At 47.8% G+C, this 17,368-nt stretch overlaps 1 protein-coding gene across 3 annotated transcripts in view; it reads right to left on the bottom strand.

Annotated features, from left to right (window-relative positions):
• LOC118362181 (serine/threonine-protein kinase BRSK2-like) overlaps positions 1–17,368 on the bottom strand; it is a 179,414-nt gene that overhangs the window by 3,771 nt on the left and 158,275 nt on the right. For all 3 annotated transcript variants that reach the window (XM_052478941.1, XM_052478957.1, XM_052478947.1), the window contains 5 exons: positions 16,704–16,911; positions 15,198–15,246; positions 10,761–10,884; positions 6,635–6,815; positions 5,773–5,862 (listed from right to left, as the gene is read on the bottom strand). In XM_052478941.1, coding sequence (XP_052334901.1) covers positions 5,773–5,862; positions 6,635–6,815; positions 10,761–10,884; positions 15,198–15,246; positions 16,704–16,911 — 652 coding nt within the window. The remainder of the gene's footprint in view (positions 1–5,772; positions 5,863–6,634; positions 6,816–10,760; positions 10,885–15,197; positions 15,247–16,703; positions 16,912–17,368) is intronic.

Raw genomic sequence — 17,368 nt, 5'->3', positions numbered from 1 at the left:
CACACTCACACACACACACACACACACACACACACACACACACACACACACACACACACACACACACACACACACACACACACACACACACACACACACACACACACACACACACACACACACACACACTGTGCATTAGTGACACCGTAGTGTGTTGATGGTGAGGTTAAGAGTCATCGGGTGTAGTGAGGGAGGCTCAGGCTAGTAGTTTACTGTTTGTCCAATCGAGTGAGTATTTCATTAGGGAAACAGTGGCTTGGAGGGTTTGCTGGTCAAAGTGTCTGACCGCTGAGAGATATCTGGGAGCAGAGTACACAGTTACTCTCTAACACACCTCTACAGTGTATGTAGGGAGTATGGCTATGCCAGGTAGGAGCCCTGCGCAAACTCCCTGTGCTTACCGGAGGGCTAGAGCGACCGGGCAGGCACCGTGTTATGCTGTGGTGCGCACGGTGTCTCCAGTGCTGGTGCATAGCCCGGTGCGGTGTATTCCAGCTCCGCGTATCGGCCGGGCTAGATTGAGCGTCGAGCCAAATGCCATGAAGCCGGCTCTACGCATCTGGTCCCCAGTGCGTCTCCTTGGGCCGGCTTACATGGCACCAGCCTTGCGCTCGGTGTCTCCAGTTCGCCTGCATAGTCCAGTGCGGGCTATTCCACCTCGCCGCACTGGCAGGGCGACCGAGAGCATTCAACCGGGTAAGGTTGGGCAGGCTCGGTGCTCAAGAGCTCCAGTGCGCCTGCACGGTCCGGTCTATCCAGTACCACCTCCACACCCCAGCCCTCCGGTAGCAGCTCCCCGCACCAGGCTTCCTGTGCGTGTTCTTGGTCCAGTCCCACCAGTGCCAGCACCACGCATCAGGCCTACAGTGCGCCTCGCCTCTCCAGCGCTGCCGGAGTCTCCCGCCTGTTCAGCGCAGCCAGAGCCTTCCTCCTCTACAGCGCTGCTGGAGTCTCCCGCCTGTTCAGCGCTGCCAGAGCCTTCCTCCTCTACAGCGCTGCTGGAGTCTCCTGCCTGTTCAGCGCAGCCAGAGCTGCCAGCCTGCATGGAGCAGCCAGAGCTGCCAGCCTGCATGGAGCAGCCAGAGCTGCCAGTCTGTATGGAGCAGCCAGAGCTGCCAGTCTACATGAAGCAGCCAGAGCTGCCAGTCTGCATGAAGCAGCCAGAGCTGCCAGTCTGCAAAGAGCTGCCAGTCTGCAAGGAGCTGCCAGTCTGCAAGGAGCTGCCAGTCTGCAAGGAGCTGCCAGTCTGCACGGAGCTGCCAGTCTGCACGGAGCCGCCAGAGCTGCCAGTCTGTAAGAAGCCGCCAGAGCTGTCAGCCTACATGGAGCAGCCAGAGCCGCCAGTCAGCGTGGAGCAGCCAGAGCCGCCAGTCAGTATGGAGCAGCCAGATCCGTCAGTCTGCCAGGATCCGCCAGTCAGCCAGACTCTTCCAGATCCGCCAGTCAGCCAGGCTCTTCCAGATCCGCCAGTCAACCAGACTCTTCCAGATCTGCTAGTCAACCAGACTCTTCCAGATCTGCTAGTCAACCAGACTCTTCCAGATCTGCCAGTCAACCAGACTCTTCCAGATCTGCCAGTCAACCAGACTCTTCCAGATCTGCCAGTCAACCAGACTCTTCCAGATCCGCCAGTCAACCAGACTCTTCCAGATCCGCCAGCCAGCCAGGATCTGCCGGAGCCAACTACCTGCCTGAGCTTCCTCTCAGTGCTGAGCTTCCTCTCAGTGCCGAGCTTCCCCTCAGTCCCGAGCTTCCCCTCAGTCCCGAGCTTCCCCTCAGTCCCGAGCTGCCTCAGTCCCGAGCTGCCCCTCAGTCCCGATCTGCTCCTCAGTCCAGTGGGGTTCTGGGTGAGGACTACTAGGCCATGGTCGGCGGCGAGGGTGGACTATCCAAGGACGCGAGGAGGAGGGACTAAGACGGTGATTGATTGGGGTCCACGTCCTGCGCCGGAGCCGCCACCATGGACAGACGCCCACCCGGACCCTCCCTATTGTTTTGAGGTGCGTCCGGGAGTCCGCACCTTAGGGGGGTTCTGTCACGCCCTGGTCGAGGTATTTTGTGTTTATCTTCATTTATTTGGTCAGGCCAGGGTGTGGCATGGGGTTTTTGTATGTGGTATGTTGGTATTGGGATTGTAGCTTAGTGGGGTGTTCTAGATAAGTCTATGGCTGTCTGAAGTGGTTCTCAATCAGAGGCAGGTGTTTATCGTTGTCTCTGATTGGGAACCATATTTAGGCAGCCATATTCTTTGTGTGCTTGGTGGGTGATTGTCCTTAGTGTCCTTGTTCCTGTCTCTTTGTTAGTTCACACAAGTATAGGCTGTTTCGGTGTTCATTACGTTCTTTGTTTTGTAGTGTTTATAATTGATTCGTGTTTTACGTTTGTTTATTAAACATGGATCGCAATCTACACGCTGCATTTTGGTCCGACTCTCCTTCACCACAAGAGAACCGTTACAGTCTGTGCCCAATGGGAAGGCTGTAATCACTGCCAAAGGTGCTTCAATTAAGTACGGATAGGGTCTGAATACTTTTGTTTATTTTTAATTCATTTGTAAATAAAAAATGAAATAAACCGTTTTTGCCTTGTCATTAGACGGTATTGTGTGTAGATTGACGAGGAAAAAACTATTTAATCAATTTTAGAATAAGGCTGTAATGTAAAATAAATAGAAAAAAGTCAAGTGGTTTGAATACTTTCCGAATGCACTGTACATAACTGTTTAAAACGAATCGGGATACATTTTCTTTTGGTTTGGGGTGGTTATGTAGCGTTTTCCCACTTGTCCCTCTAAAATAAAATTACCTTGCAATATTTTCAACAAAATCACGTCTATTCTTTTCACCAGCCCATGTTAATGGTAAGATATTTTGCGTTTTGGAAACAAACGCTTCAAATGGAACGTCTTACTCTTACTTTGCATGGATGTTTAAAGTCCATGCGTTTCAAAAAAAGGGTGGTGGGGGGTCTGCTTCCATTGCTTCTCTTCAGACTTTCTGTTTCTCTCTCTCTACCCATCTGTCAGTCTGTGTCTCTCGCTTGGACTCTCTGTATGCAACCCTTTCTCTTCCTCAATCCTTCATTAGCTGGGGAGGGTGAAAGCTAATGGGAGATTAGAAATATTCTACTTGGGAGGGGGGTACTCAAAGTACAAAAGGAGGAGAAAATGTATTTGCGCAAACGCACGCACGCACGCACGCACGCACGCACGCACGCACACACACACACACACACACACACACACACCTGGCTTCCCTTTTCTCATGGAATATTCACACGTACAAAGTAAGTCACAATTTCCACAGTATATGAGTGTCATCTGTAGCAGCTAATAGTACTCTTAAAACGTGGCACCGCATGCAGTCCCCTCTGGTCTCGGACACTGAAGGAGTGAGTGCAACTAGGTTGCACAGATCTGTTTCAAATATTATTCTAGCGGTTGACTTAATATTAGTAAAGGTTGCGTGCGGTTGGTCAAATCGTTTTAGTTTTTTTTTTGTTGGGGGGGGGGCTGAAACACATGCTCTCAGTGTGTTGTCATACGTGACACACACTGTTCAGCATCAGTGTGTGATATCTAGCATTCAGTGAATTGATCCATCCCAGAGCCATACACACACACACACACACACACACACACACACACACACACACACACACACACACACACACACACACACACACACACACACACACACACACACACACACACACACACACACACACACACACAGAGAGAGTCAGGCACACTCAGTTTTAGGTTTAGAATGATCTAGGCAGCCATCTTGTCACCAAAAAGTCCAAGACCATCACATGCATGGAATATTTGGAGCTGACATAGATGATCAGTTTCCAGACTCTTTGTAGACTGTCTATGGCTCTGGTTGAAACCCTTGCATTCCACTCAGCATGCTGGACCAGTCATTCAGTTATTTTAGTGATTCTCTGCCAAGTGCAGTTAGATTGAAGCTGTGGATGATGACCAAACGCAGGCAGGGAATGACTGACAGGTGAAGAAAGGAAATAGGGAAAGAAAGAGAGATGGATAGAAAAGGGATAGAACATACACGGCTACAGGGTTGTGGTCAATTCCACCTCAACTAATTCTGGAAAACAACTGAATGTCAATTCATGAATTGGAAAATCAAACAATATTTGAAATAATGTTTTTTTCAATTCATTAATTGAATTTCAAGGAATTCCCTGGAATAAGGTAAAACCTTTGACCCCAACCCCGAAGGAAGAGAGAAATAGGGACAAAGACAAACTGAAAGAAAGAATGTGAGAAGGAAGGAAAGAAGGAAAGAAAAAAGAGTGAAAGCAACAGTGAAAGAGTGGTGGGGATGAGTTATTGATGGAGAAAGTGGTGGGGGTGTTGCATACAGTGCCTGATAACAGTTCCCATCGGTGACAGGGTGAGTCCCAGGCATTCAAAGTGCTAAAACTGCTAGCTGGTGCATGTGCTAAATGTGTGGACTAGAGAGTGGTCAAACCAGTGTTCTTCGCTCCTGGGGAAGGTGTGTGTGTGTGTGTGTGTGTGTGTGTGTGTGTGTGTGTGTGTGTGTGTGTGTGTGTGTGTGTGTGTGTGTGTGTGTGTGTGTGTGTGTGTGTGTGTGTGTGTGTGTGTGTGTGTGTGTGTGTGTGTGTGTGCATTAAAGGGAAATACACTTAAGAAATCCTTCTCCAGCACCACCCCAACATGTGTTTCTATGTTTTGTAGTAAAAAATATAGAGGAAGATAAGTATTTCCCATGACATCATCAACCAATTAGTAGTCAATTAGTAGAAAATGCATACTCATAAATGGTTCAAATGCACACAGATGATTTCATTGGAAACACTTATCTTCCTCTACCTTTTTTTTTTACTACAAAACATAGAAACGCTTTCATGTATGTTGATGTTGGGGTGGTGCTGGAGATCATGAATATGAAGATTTTATAAATGTCCCTTTAATGTGTACACTTCACCAAAGTTTTGATGATGACCAAAGTTTTGATTATTTTTGTCAGGTGTTAAAGTACTAGACTAGGACATATACATTAGTCTGCACACTCTCATACTGTGGGCCCAGGAGTAAAAAAGATGGCTCTAGCCACTATATTCTATAGTATGTACTATGTAATGTATGTAATGCCGTGTCTCACCAGCAGTGGGTGCTGTTATCAAGTGAAGAAACTCCCAAATTTATACAATACAGGCACACAACAAAAAAAAACAAGGACAAGTGAAGAACAGAACGTGACTCTGTCTTTCTTTTCTTCCATTCCTCCCTGTTCAACCCATCTTCATCCCAGAATACAAAACCATATAATACATACATGTACTGAGCTAATGTGAGGAGGATCGTTTTGAACTGCTACATCATTTTGGTCCATATTCTCTATATGGGAAGGTTATACTGGACCTAAGTTCAACAAAACAACCTCTTAACCTAGAGCTGGTTGGAAAGTTTTAAAAAGTTAGCAGAAAACGTTGTCAAATGAATGATGTTTGTGAAGGTCATGACTGGGCCCTGGTGTGTGAATGCAAGAAGGTCAGGAGAGTGTGTGCCCCCTCTAGATGTCTCGAAGGATACCAACGTTGTTGCTTTGTTGGTGCCAGGTGCATCTGCCATGGTGTGGGCCATGCATGTGGAGATGCCTTGTGCCAAAGCGTGTGAGTCGAGCCGCACTGTGACTGTGGCGTTGCCGTGAGCTACGGGGATGCCGGGAGGAGGGGGGGGGGTAGTGGAGGGGTGTAGGGGGTGGCGAGGGGAGGGTCTCTACTTACCAGAGATCTGCTGGACCCCGGGCTGGTCATGTGAGCTCATCAGCTGAGCCTGAATGGTCTCAACCACACGCTTGAAACGGCGGCTGGGACCTGGTGAGAGAGAGTGGGAGAGACAGAGAGAAAAAACGAGGGAGGTAGAGAGTTAGGGGGGGAGAGAGAGGATGAGGAGAGAGATAGCGAGGGAGGGAGAGAGAAGGTAGAGGAAGGGAGTGAGAGAAATTGAGAGAAACAGAGAAAAACACTTAGGACTTGATTGACTGAAAAATAGAATTGCTCTTGAAAATAACCAGAATAATAGACAGAAAAACAAGCTTGTGATGTTGAAACACAATGCCACACCGGTAGGACGCAAAGAGTGTCAACGTTATGAAAACAATGACATCGAATAGAAATGATTTTCCTCACAATAATAGCCCTCAACGAAGCTTCAATTTTAATTCAAGCACGTTTCCTGTAAATCAAAATGGAATTCAGCGGAATTAAATAAGAGTCTGTTCAACATCAATTGAACATAAGTTATCCACATCGGAATAAGCAGACATACTGCAGAGACGACACAGAATATTTGGCTGGAGATGACGCTCCAGTGTCATTGGCCAGAGGTTGCCCTTCGACACTCAGCAGGGACAAAAGTGCAGTGTGATCATGGTGGGAAAAGGTCTCTGTTTCTCTGTCCTTCTTCTCACCTGGCTTCTTCTGTGTAATGGCGCTTGCATCAGCGTGGACGCGTGTGTGTTTGTGCATGTGTGTACATATCCAGGAAGTGCCAGTGTGGATACAGCGTTTGTGCGTGTGTGTATGTTAATATGTGCGTGTGCGCTCATGTGCCTCCCTGCTCTGCCTGCCTTTCTGTGCGCGTTACCTGAGAGCAGGGTGAAGGTGACCGAATAGATGCCGTTCTCTTTGGTGGCGGCGGTGCTCTCTGTGTAGGTGATGTCCACCTGGAACTTGACCGGCTTCTGAAACACTGTAGGGCCGGCTGTGGACTTATACTCCGCCCGGAAACTAGTCTGACTGATCACACTGTGGCTGAGACTGGGGATCTATATGAGAGAGAGAGAGAGAGAGAGAGAGAGAGAGAGGAGAAAGGGAGGGAGAGGGGGCAAAGGTGGGAAGCAGAGGCAGAGAGGGAGGTGGAGGGTGGGAGAGAGAGAGAGAGAGAGAGCGAAAACAAGGATAAAGAGAGGGAAAACAATCCGCTTGCACACAGCGACCGTTTACACGTGTGACGAGTGAGAAAAAGGATATGTACAGGACTAAAATACAGAGAAGAGGCGAGACAAGGAGAGACAAAGACAGGAAGAGACAACACGGGACCTGTTACACTAACAGCACAGCGCTGTTAGGAACCATCAGACTCTGAGTCAATTACAATAGACAGCGCTGAAGAGACAGGGGACACGCGGCAACAACACAGTGTTGGGCGACGGGGACTAAAGGTGCCTTTTAAAATGAACTGAAACAAACCTGCTGGGAAATAAAGCGGACCTGTTAAGGTTAGACAATTGGCTAGGTGTAAGGTTAATGCAAGCCAACCACTGTAGTGTCGGATAAAGGTTGTGCCATGAGCGTTTAGTGTCAAAGTCAGTTTCCATCCATTGTCGTTTTGACTGTTTTGACGCTGTGTTCTACCATTATAATGACACAGCTATGCACAGTGTGGCCAAGAAAAACTAGAAGACTCAATCAAGCCCTTTACTTGGCACTCGTTAACGTCAGAAACCAGACCGCTGTGCACCAATCAGATGCTGGCTACAAAAAGCAGGCTGCTGTTCACTGATTACACAATAACACTGACCTTCACTGGGAAAGCAACAGAGGGCAGTAGCACGGACTGAAAGTTGCTCTAAATCGAAAGAATAATCACAGTTGCTTTACAGTGAATTTATCCACTTTGCCTCAAGGACAAACCAATGAACATAGCCACCTGATTCAGAGGGTTTGGGATAAATGCAGAAGACACATTTCAGTTGAATGCATTCAGTTGTACAACTGACTAGGTATCCCCTTTTCCCTTTCACATTGCGTGGTAGCTCTAATAATGATTTCAATGTCTGAAGACCAGGAACTCTGAAATATAATTCCATGCAATAAGTCAAATGGCATCATAAGTAGGGGGGTGACAAAGGACAGAGAGAGAGAGGAGAGAGAGAGAGAGCGAGAGAAGAAGATATACACACACAGTAGATGGAGAGGGAGAGAAAGAGGTGCGGTGAGGGGTAAAGAGGTGTGGTGAGGGGTAAAGAGGTGTGGTGAGGGGTAAAGAGGTGTGGTGAGGGGTAAAGAGGTGTGGTGAGGGGTAAAGAGGTGTGGTGAGGGGTAAAGAGGTGTGGTGAGGGGTAAAGAGGTGCGGTGAGGGGTAAAGAGGTGCGGTGAGGGGTAAAGAGGTGCGGTGAGGGGTAAAGAGGTGTGGTGAGGGGTAAAGAGGTGCGGTGAGGGGTAAAGAGGTGCGGTGAGGGGTAAAGAGGTGCGGTGAGGGGTAAAGAGGAGTGGTGAGGGGTAAAGAGGTGCGGTGAGGGGTAAAGAGCTGTGGTGAAGGGTAAAGAGGTGCGGTGAGGGGTAAAGAGGTGCGGTGAGGGGTAAAGAGGTGCGGTGAGGGGTAAAGAAGTGCGGTGAGGGGTAAAGAGGTGCGGTGAGGGGTAAAGAGGTGTGGTGAGGGGTAAAGAGGTGCGGTGAGGGGTAAAGAGGTGTGGTGAGGGGTAAAGAGGTGTGGTGAGGGGTAAAGAGGTGTGGTGAGGGGTAAAGAGGTGTGGTGAGGGGTAAAGAGGTGTGGTGAGGGGTAAAGAGGTGTGGTGAGGGGTAAAGAGGTGTGGTGAGGGGTAAAGAGGTGTGGTGAGGGGTAAAGAGGTGTGGTGAGGGGTAAAGAGGTGTGGTGAGGGGTAAAGAGGTGTGGTGAGGGGTAAAGAGGTGTGGTGAGGGGTAAAGAGGTGTGGTGAGGGGTAAAGAGTTGTGGTGAGGGTAAAGAGGTGTGGTGAGGGGTAAAGAAGTGCGGTGAGGGGTAAAGAGGTGCGGTGAGGGGTAAAGAGGTGCGGTGAGGGGTAAAGAGGTGCGGTGAGGGGTAAAGAGGTGTGGTGAGGGGGTAAAGAAGTGCGGTGAGGGGTAAAGAGGTGCGGGGGTAAAGAGGGTAAAAGAGGTGCGAGGTGTGGGAGGGGTAAAGAGGTGTGGTGAGGGGTAAAGAGGTGTGGTGAGGGGTAAAGAGGTGTGGTGAGGGGTAAAGAGTGTGGTGAGGGGTAAAGAGGTGTGGTGAGGGGTAAAGAGGTGTGGTGAGGGGTAAAGAGGTGTGGTGAGGGGTAAAGAGGTGTGGTGAGGGGTAAAGAGGTGTGGTGAGGGGTAAAGAGGTGTGGTGAGGGGTAAAGAGGTGTGGTGAGGGGTAAAGAGGTGCGGTGAGGGGTAAAGAGGTGTGGTGAGGGGTAAAGAGGTGTGGTGAGGGGTAAAGAGGTGTGGTGAGGGGTAAAGAGGTGGTGAGGGGTAAAGAGGTGTGGTGAAAAGAGGTGTGGTGAGGGGTAAAGAGGTGTGGTGAGGGGTAAAGAGGTGTGGTGAGGGGTAAAGAGGTGGTGAGGGGTAAAGAGGTGTGGTGAGGGGTAAAGAGGTGTGGTGAGGGGTAAAGAGGTGTGGTGAGGGGTAAAGAGGTGTGGTGAGGGGTAAAGAGGTGTGGTGAGGGGTAAAGAGGTGTGGTGAGGGGTAAAGAGGTGTGGTGAGGGGTGAGGGTGAGGGGTAAAGAGGTGTGGTGAGGGGTAAAGAGGTGTGGTGAGGGGTAAAGAGGGTGGTGAGGGGTAAAGAGGTGTGGTGAGGGGTAAAGAGTGTGGTGAGGGGTAAAGAGGTGTGGTGAGGGGTAAAGAGGTGTGGTGAGGGGGTAAAGAGGTGTGGTGAGGGGTAAAGAGGTAAAGAGGTGTGGTGAGGGGGTAAGAGGTGTGGTGAGGGGTAAAGAGGTGTGGTGAGGGGTAAAGAGGTGTGGTGAGGGGTAAAGAGGTGTGGTGAGGGGTAAAGAGGTGTGGTGAGGGGTAAAGAGGTGTGGTGAGGGGTAACGAGGTGTGGTGAGGGGTAAAGAGGTGGGGTGAGGGGTAAGAGGTGTGGTGAGGGGTAAAGAGGTGTGGTGAGGGGTAAAGAGGTGTGGTGAGGGGTAAAGAGGTGTGGTGAGGGGTAAAGAGGTGTGGTGAGGGGTAAAGAGGTGTGGTGAGGGGTAAAGAGGTGTGGTGAGGGGTAAAGAGGTGTGGTGAGGGGTAAAGAGGTGTGGGTGAGGGTAAAGAGGTGTGGTGAGGGGTAAAGAGGTGGGGTGAGGGGTAAAGAGGTGTGGTGAGGGGTAAGGAGGTGTGGTGAGGGGTAAAGAGGTGTGGTGAGGGGTAAAGAGGTGTGGTGAGGGGTAAAGAGGTGTGGTGAGGGGTAAAGAGGTGTGGTGAGGGGTAAAGAGGTGCGGTGAGGGGTAAAGAGGTGTGGTGAGGGGTAAAGAGGTGTGGTGAGGGGTAAAGAGGTAAAAGAGGTGTGGTGAGGGGTAAAGAGGTGTGGTGAGGGGTAAAGAGGTGTGGTGAGGGGTAAAGAGGTGTGGTGAGGGGTAAAGAGGTGTGGTGAGGGGTAAAGAGGTGTGGTGAGGGGTAAAGAGGTGTGGTGAGGGGGTAAAGAGGTGTGGTGAGGGGTAAAGAGGTGTGGTGAGGGGTAAAGAGGTGTGGTGAGGGGTAAAGAGGTGTGGTGAGGGGTAAAGAGGTGTGGTGAGGGGTAAAGAGGTGTGGTGATGGGTAAAGAGGTGTGGTGAGGGGTAAAGAGGTGTGGTGAGGGGTAAAGAGGTGTGGTGAGGGGTAAAGAGGTGTGGTGGTGAGGGGTGAGGGGTAAAGAGGTGTGGTGAGGGGTAAAGAGGTGTGGTGAGGGGTAAAGAGGTGTGGTGAGGGGTAAAGAGGTGTGGTGAGGGGTAAAGAGGTGTGGTGAGGGGTAAAGAGGTGTGGTGAGGGGTAAAGAGGTGTGGTGAGGGGTAAAGAGGTGTGGTGAGGACTCCTTACAGAGAGGAAGGCGTGAACGATGTCTGCTTTGATGGAGCTGAGAGGCTTGTCTCTGATCACCACAAAGATCTGCTCCTCCTTCTCCAGGTTGATGAAGTTACCAAACCATGACTTCTTGGCAAGCCTGTAGGGAGGGAGAAAAAAATAGTTTTATGAGGACGCACGCGCACACACGCACACACACACACACACACACACACACACACACACACACACACACACACACACACACACACACACACACACACACACACACACACACACACACACACACACACACTTAATTTAGTATCTGCTGGAGAGAATACTAATGCCTCATATCAAGAGGAATAATTAACGTACTGCCACACTCATTTGCATAATGCAACATTTACCATGCTTTGTCTGATCTTTAAGGGTAATGGACAGAAACGGTTTACGTTTCTAAAATCACTTTGTCCCTCCAGGCCTGGTCCAGATGTGCTTGGTGACTATAATCTATGCCATGACAATTATAGTCAGAGGAGTTGGTAAAAGCACATTCATATCTGAACCAGGGTATTCTGTTTCCACCTCCCTCTACCATCTAACTTCAACACTTGTGCATGTTCTGTGAGCCCTCTTCCTCCCCCTGTTTGTCCAAATGGCCTCATATTGGTCCCCAATAGCAATGACATCATCCTGACTAGCTTTGCAACTAACCTACCTCAAGGCCCCTTCCTCGTTTCTGCCTCATCTCCAACTATTCAACCAGACTCTAACTGTGGCCCTCTGTCTGTGAAGCAAACTGGAACTAAACCACTAAAATATTCATGGGGGAAAATTCCCTAAAAATAGCCCAATCAACAGGAAGGAGAGAGGGATGCAATACTGGAAGGAGGTCAATTTGCATAATTGTGGGAATTGTTCACACAGGCCTCTTGGGCAGAATCCTCTACTGTCTGTACCTTACGTAGTCACTCTCCCAGTGGCGAAAACACCAGAGAGGTAGGAAGGTGGAATGAGTTGACTTTCGTGCACATGTATGTAACAGAGGCGGTTCAGTGACCCACAATCAAATGACGAATCACCTTGCCTGAGACCTGCAGCTCCCTGAACTAATGTCTCCAGACTTTATCTTAACAGGCCAACATCGGTGAACCACAATCACTAGAAACCTTGCCTGATACCTTTTTTATAAAAAAAATATTTTTAGGGGGTACATCAGCTTTAATATTGCAGATAGAGTGTGGCTTCCATCAATGTAATTGTCTGTATCATTTTCAATCCACCATACATATTTTTTGTAAATATATATATAAAATATATAATTAATTTGTACATATTTTCCTTTATTATTTTCCCCTAACCCTACCACCCCTCCGCTAATTGGAGTAAACAGACAGACAGAAACACTTCTACTTGCCAAAGGGCACCTAAAGACTCTCAGACCATAAGAAACAAGATTCTCTGGTGTGATGAAATCAATATTGAAATCTTTGGCCTGAATGCCAAGTGTCACGTCAGGAGGAAACCTGGCACCGTCCCTACGGTGAAGCACGTTGGTGGCAGCATCATGTTGTGGGGATGTTTTTCAGCGGTAGGAACTAGGAGATTTGTCAAGATCGAGGCAAAGATGAACAGAGCAAATTACAGAGAGATCCTTGATTAAAATCTGCTCCAGAGCGCTCAGGACCTCAGACTGGGTCAAAGGTTCACCTTCCAGCAGGACAACGACCCTAAGCACAAGCCAAGACAACGCAGTAGTGGCTTCGGGACATCTCTGGAGAGACCTGAAAATAGCTGTCCAGCAACGCTCCCCATCCAACCTGACAGAGCTTGAGACAAATGTGCTTCAACAAAGTACTGTGTAAAGGGTCTGAATATGTATGTAAATGTGTTACGTAACAGTCAAGGGTTCTGAATACTTTCCAAAGGCACTGTATATAACATTTAATTGGTTGTAAGAATTTTGAGTAGTAATTTAAATTGAAAAACTCCGTTTTGAATCCGGTGTAGCTTTGTAGAGTCGTGGCCAAAAGTTTTGAGAATGACACAAATATGAATTTTCACAAAGTCTGCTGCCTCAGTGTCTTTAGATATTTTTGTCAGATGTTACTATGGAATACTGAAGTATAATTACAGGCATTCCATAAGTGTCAAAGGCTTTTATTGACAATTACATGAAGTTGATGCAAAGAATCAATATTTGCAGTGTTGATCCAATCCGCCCTGGCATGCTGTCAATTAACTTCTGGGCCACATCCTGGCTGACGGCAGCCCATTCTTGCATAATCAATGCTTGGAGTTTGTCAGAATTTGTGGGTTTTTGTTTGTCCACCTGCCTCTTGAGGATTGACAACAAGTTCTCAATGGGATTAAGGTCTGGGGAGTTTCCTGACCATGGACCCAAAATATCGATATTTTGTTCCCCGACCACTTAGTTATCAATTTTACCTTATGGCAAGGTACTCAATCATGCTGGAAAAGGCATTGTTCCTCACCAAACTGTTCCTGGACGGTTGGGAGAAGTTGCTCTCGGAGGATGTGTTGGTACCATTCTTTATTCATGGCTGTGTTTTTAGGCAAAATGGTGAGTGAGCCCACTCCCTTGGCTGAGAAGCAACCCCACACATGAATGGTCTCAGGATGCTTTACTGTTGGCATGAAACAGGACTGATGGTAGCTCTCACCTTGTCAAGGGGATTCATCAGAGAAAATAACTTTACCCCAGTCCTCAGCAGTCCAATCCCTGTATCTTTTGCAGAATATCAGTCTGTCCCTGATGTTTTTCCGAAAGTCTTCGCCTCACTGTACGTGCAGATGCACTCACACCTGCCTGCTGCCATTCCTGAGCAAGCTCTGTACTGGTGGTGCCCCGATCTTGCAGCTGAATCAACTTTAGGAGACAGTCCTGGCACTTGCTGGACTTTCTTGGGTGCCCTGAAGCCTTCTTCACAACAATTGAACCGCTCTCCTTGAAGTTCTTTATGATCCGATAAATGGTTTATTTAGGTGCAATCTTACTGGCAGCAATATCCTTGCCTGTGAAGCCCTTTTTTGTGCAAAGCAATGATGACGGCACATGTTTTCTTACAGGTAACCAACAGAAGAAGAACAATGATTCCAAGCACCACCCTCCTTTTGAAGCTTCCAGTCTGTTATTCGAACTCAATCAGCATGACAGAGTGATCTCCAGCCTTGTCCTCGTCAACACTCACACCTGTGTTAATTAACGAGAGAATCACTGACATGATGTCAGCTGGTCATTTTGTGGCAGGGCTGAAATGCAGTGGAAATGTTTTTGGGGGATTCAGTTCATGTATATCAGTTGATAAACCATGTGCCATGGAATCAGTACATCAAAAATCTTGCAAACTATTATATGGCACAGCTGTACTCTTTTTGGTCCCTAAATTAAACTGGTATACTTTTAATTTATTACAATTTTCTTTAACCAATTGTGGTCTTTAATGCAGGTCTGCCAGACAAGTTCCTTACTTTCTCCCCTTTCCATTTTTAAAGTAATGCTGCAATTAGTCGGTTGTAATTTTGAGTAGAGCAGACATTCCCACATATTTGTATTCGCTGCATGTGTGACATAACTCCACCAGTCCTATTCATGATATCATTTACAAAGATTATACATTTTTTACATGTTTTTCTCCAAACATCAATTAGTGTATTCGAATTTCACCAAATATTTGTTGTATTATTTGTTATGTCTTTTCTGGTGAATTAAACTGAAATTGCAACCAACTTTCTATGGCTTGTTTTAAAAATAGTCATATTTTGTAGATTATTTCATTTTCAAATAACCGAAAGGGAGAGGTCGTAATCTGAATAATGGTAAAAAGGCATTGGGGTTGGACATTGGGTGAGACATTCTTACTAATCTGCTAGAGAACCAGATCGGATTTAAGTACACATTTTATATGACTGATCCTTTAGTGAGAGGTCTCATTGCTTTAATATTTAATCATTTCAGCCCCCAGAATTCATATCCATTATATAAATAGGTCTATTTAATTTTGTCTGGCTTGTCGTTTCAAATAAAATGGAATATTCTTTGCTTGTATAATTTTAAAAAACAAGTTGCTAGGTGTAGGCAAGCTCATTAGCAAATAGGTAAAACGGGATATGACAAAAGACAGATATTTTCCTAAAGACTTGTGTTAGATCTTCCGAACGAACGCCTACAGACCACCTATGGGTCCCTATGTTGCTTGACCTCTAAATGTTTAGTAAAAGGCATAGGCTGACGCACATCCAGAACTGTGCTGTAGAGGTGCTGACTAAGGAGAGTGAACTATAAAAAGAAAGTGGCACACTCTAGTTATGCCCTCATGGATATAGCAAACAACATTTTGGTACGCAGCACCTTCTTCAGGGTTTGGGAGCATAGCTAGAGTGTGCCACTTTCTTTCTTGACCTCAAAGTTTGTCAAACACTGTATTTATGTTTCCCCGGGTCACTCACTCTGGTGAAGAGTCTGGCGTGAGGCTGGACATGTCCTCCTGGGTGGGGACTGTGGAGAGAGGCAGAGACAGATGTCAAAATTGAAAGGTTAAAGGCCCAATGCAGTCAAAAACATTATTTCCCTGTATTTTATATACATTTCCACACTATGGGGTTGGAATAATAGTGTGAAATTGTGAAGATGATGATTACCCTTTTCGTGTAAGAGTTTGAAAAGACCACACGAAAATTCAGCCTGTTTTGGTGGGATGGAGTTTTGGCCTGCCTGGTGACATCACCAGGAGGTACATTTGATAATAGACCAACAAGACAGAGACTTCCAAACCTCTATGCCAATAACAGCTCATTTTCAGTTTTCCGCTCCACACTCAGTCCATTCGCACTTGAGAAGTCGCTCTTTTACTGAGAAGCAATTTGTGTTTCATTTTGACCATTTTAATTCAAAACAATGTACTTAATTGTTAACCAAAAAATGATTTGATATTGAGATAAAAACGGCTGCATTGGACCTTTAAAGGTGAAAAGGTCAAACAAAGGTGCAACATTGCTTGATTGACATCTAAGAGCACTATTGTTTGTCAAATGTTCTTTTACCATTGTAATACCATCATCTACAATGGATATTCTGGATAAGATGGACAATATCCCTTCACGTTGTATAAATCCAAGTTTGGGAAAGGAAAGGGATACCTAGTCAGTCGCACAACTGAATGCATTCAACCGGGAAGCAGTTGTTGCGGGGGTTATTTGCCTTGCTCAAGGGAAAAACAGCTTTCCACCTTGCCGGCTCTGGGATTCTGTCCCAACGCTCTAACCGCTAGGCTTCCCTTAGTAATGGAGGATTTCAATGATGTATCACCGTGCAGCACATATTACATGACAACTTACCTACAGGCATTAAAACATTATACCACTCATTGGACAAAGAAAAATACACCCTACAGTTTTCCTAATTACATATATGAGCTTGCACGCTTTGAGAACTAACGCCTCTGGTAAAGGTCTGAAACTATACGCTCCTTATAACACAAAACAAATCTTCTTCTCATCTTTGCTCCTCTCATCGGAATGGAATAGCCGTTGATTTATAATGTACATGACTAATCATACAGAAGTTAATCGGACTAGCATAAAGAACCCCTCCCCCATGGTTTAATAAGATTATATCACAACGTATAGGACAGAACCATTACTGTTAACCCTCTTGGGATGAATGCAGATATTCCCCTGTGCTAAGGCTGGGAGAGTATAAAATATCTTTCCTAACAGTGCAGTATGATCTGGGTACAGGTAGGATTTTAAAACTCATGGCGACCAATCCCCTTGACCAGGTTGTTCCAGCACGTCGTTACGCTGGGGATGATCGACGCAGCCCAAAAGGATGTAGCTGTGAGCCACCAAAGGGTCCCATTCTTATACCCACTGTTAGTGTGTGTGGAAATCCTCCCTTATTTCCTCACCTTTCCCCTCTCTCCCCAAGTCTCCTACCCCAGTCCTGTCCAGTACCTTGCATTTTCCTGCGATGGAAGCGCGGCGAGCCCAGGAAGCTGTTCTTGATAGAGTTGAGACGTGTCCTCCAGGGCAGTCCGCCGATGGAGGGGCTGGGGGGCGGCGTGGGGCTGGGGGTGCCTGCCGGGCTATCCTTGGGTGTGTGCACCGGAGTGCCCTTGGGGGTGGGGATGGGGCTCCCCAGCGGAGAGGGGTGCGGAGTCACCTGTATGGTGGGGACAGATTTGTGACCGTTGTGGTCAGGGTGGAGGCGGTGCCGGCGAAGGGGGGTCATGGGTGGCATCGGGGACAGGGGGATGGAGAGCTTGGGGGGCACGGTGAGGGGCGGGTGGCGGCGTGGCCGCGGGCTGTTGGGGACGCAGGGGGGGCTGCCCAGGGGTGATGAGGGGGAGGTGGGCTCCGACTTGGGGGTGGTTGGGCTGTCAGCCAAGTTGGGAAGAGGGTTGGACCTCGTGGTCTGAAGGGGCTTCTCAGACACTTTGGGCTTGGCGGGGAGGGTCTGTGTGCGGGGGTGCATCAGGGGGGACCCCATCTTTGGCGTGTAGGAGTTGGGGAGCGGGTGTGGGTGCACGCGATTGGCCCCCCTACCCCGTTATGGTTAAGGCGGGACTCTGGGGAATGGGTGGGGCTACAGTTGGGCGACTGACAGAGGTCCGGCGACT

The sequence above is a fragment of the Oncorhynchus keta genome, chromosome 2 (assembly GCF_023373465.1).
Source record: "Oncorhynchus keta strain PuntledgeMale-10-30-2019 chromosome 2, Oket_V2, whole genome shotgun sequence".
Lineage (NCBI taxonomy): Eukaryota > Metazoa > Chordata > Actinopteri > Salmoniformes > Salmonidae > Oncorhynchus > Oncorhynchus keta.
This window is presented reverse-complemented; position numbering and strand designations above follow the sequence as displayed.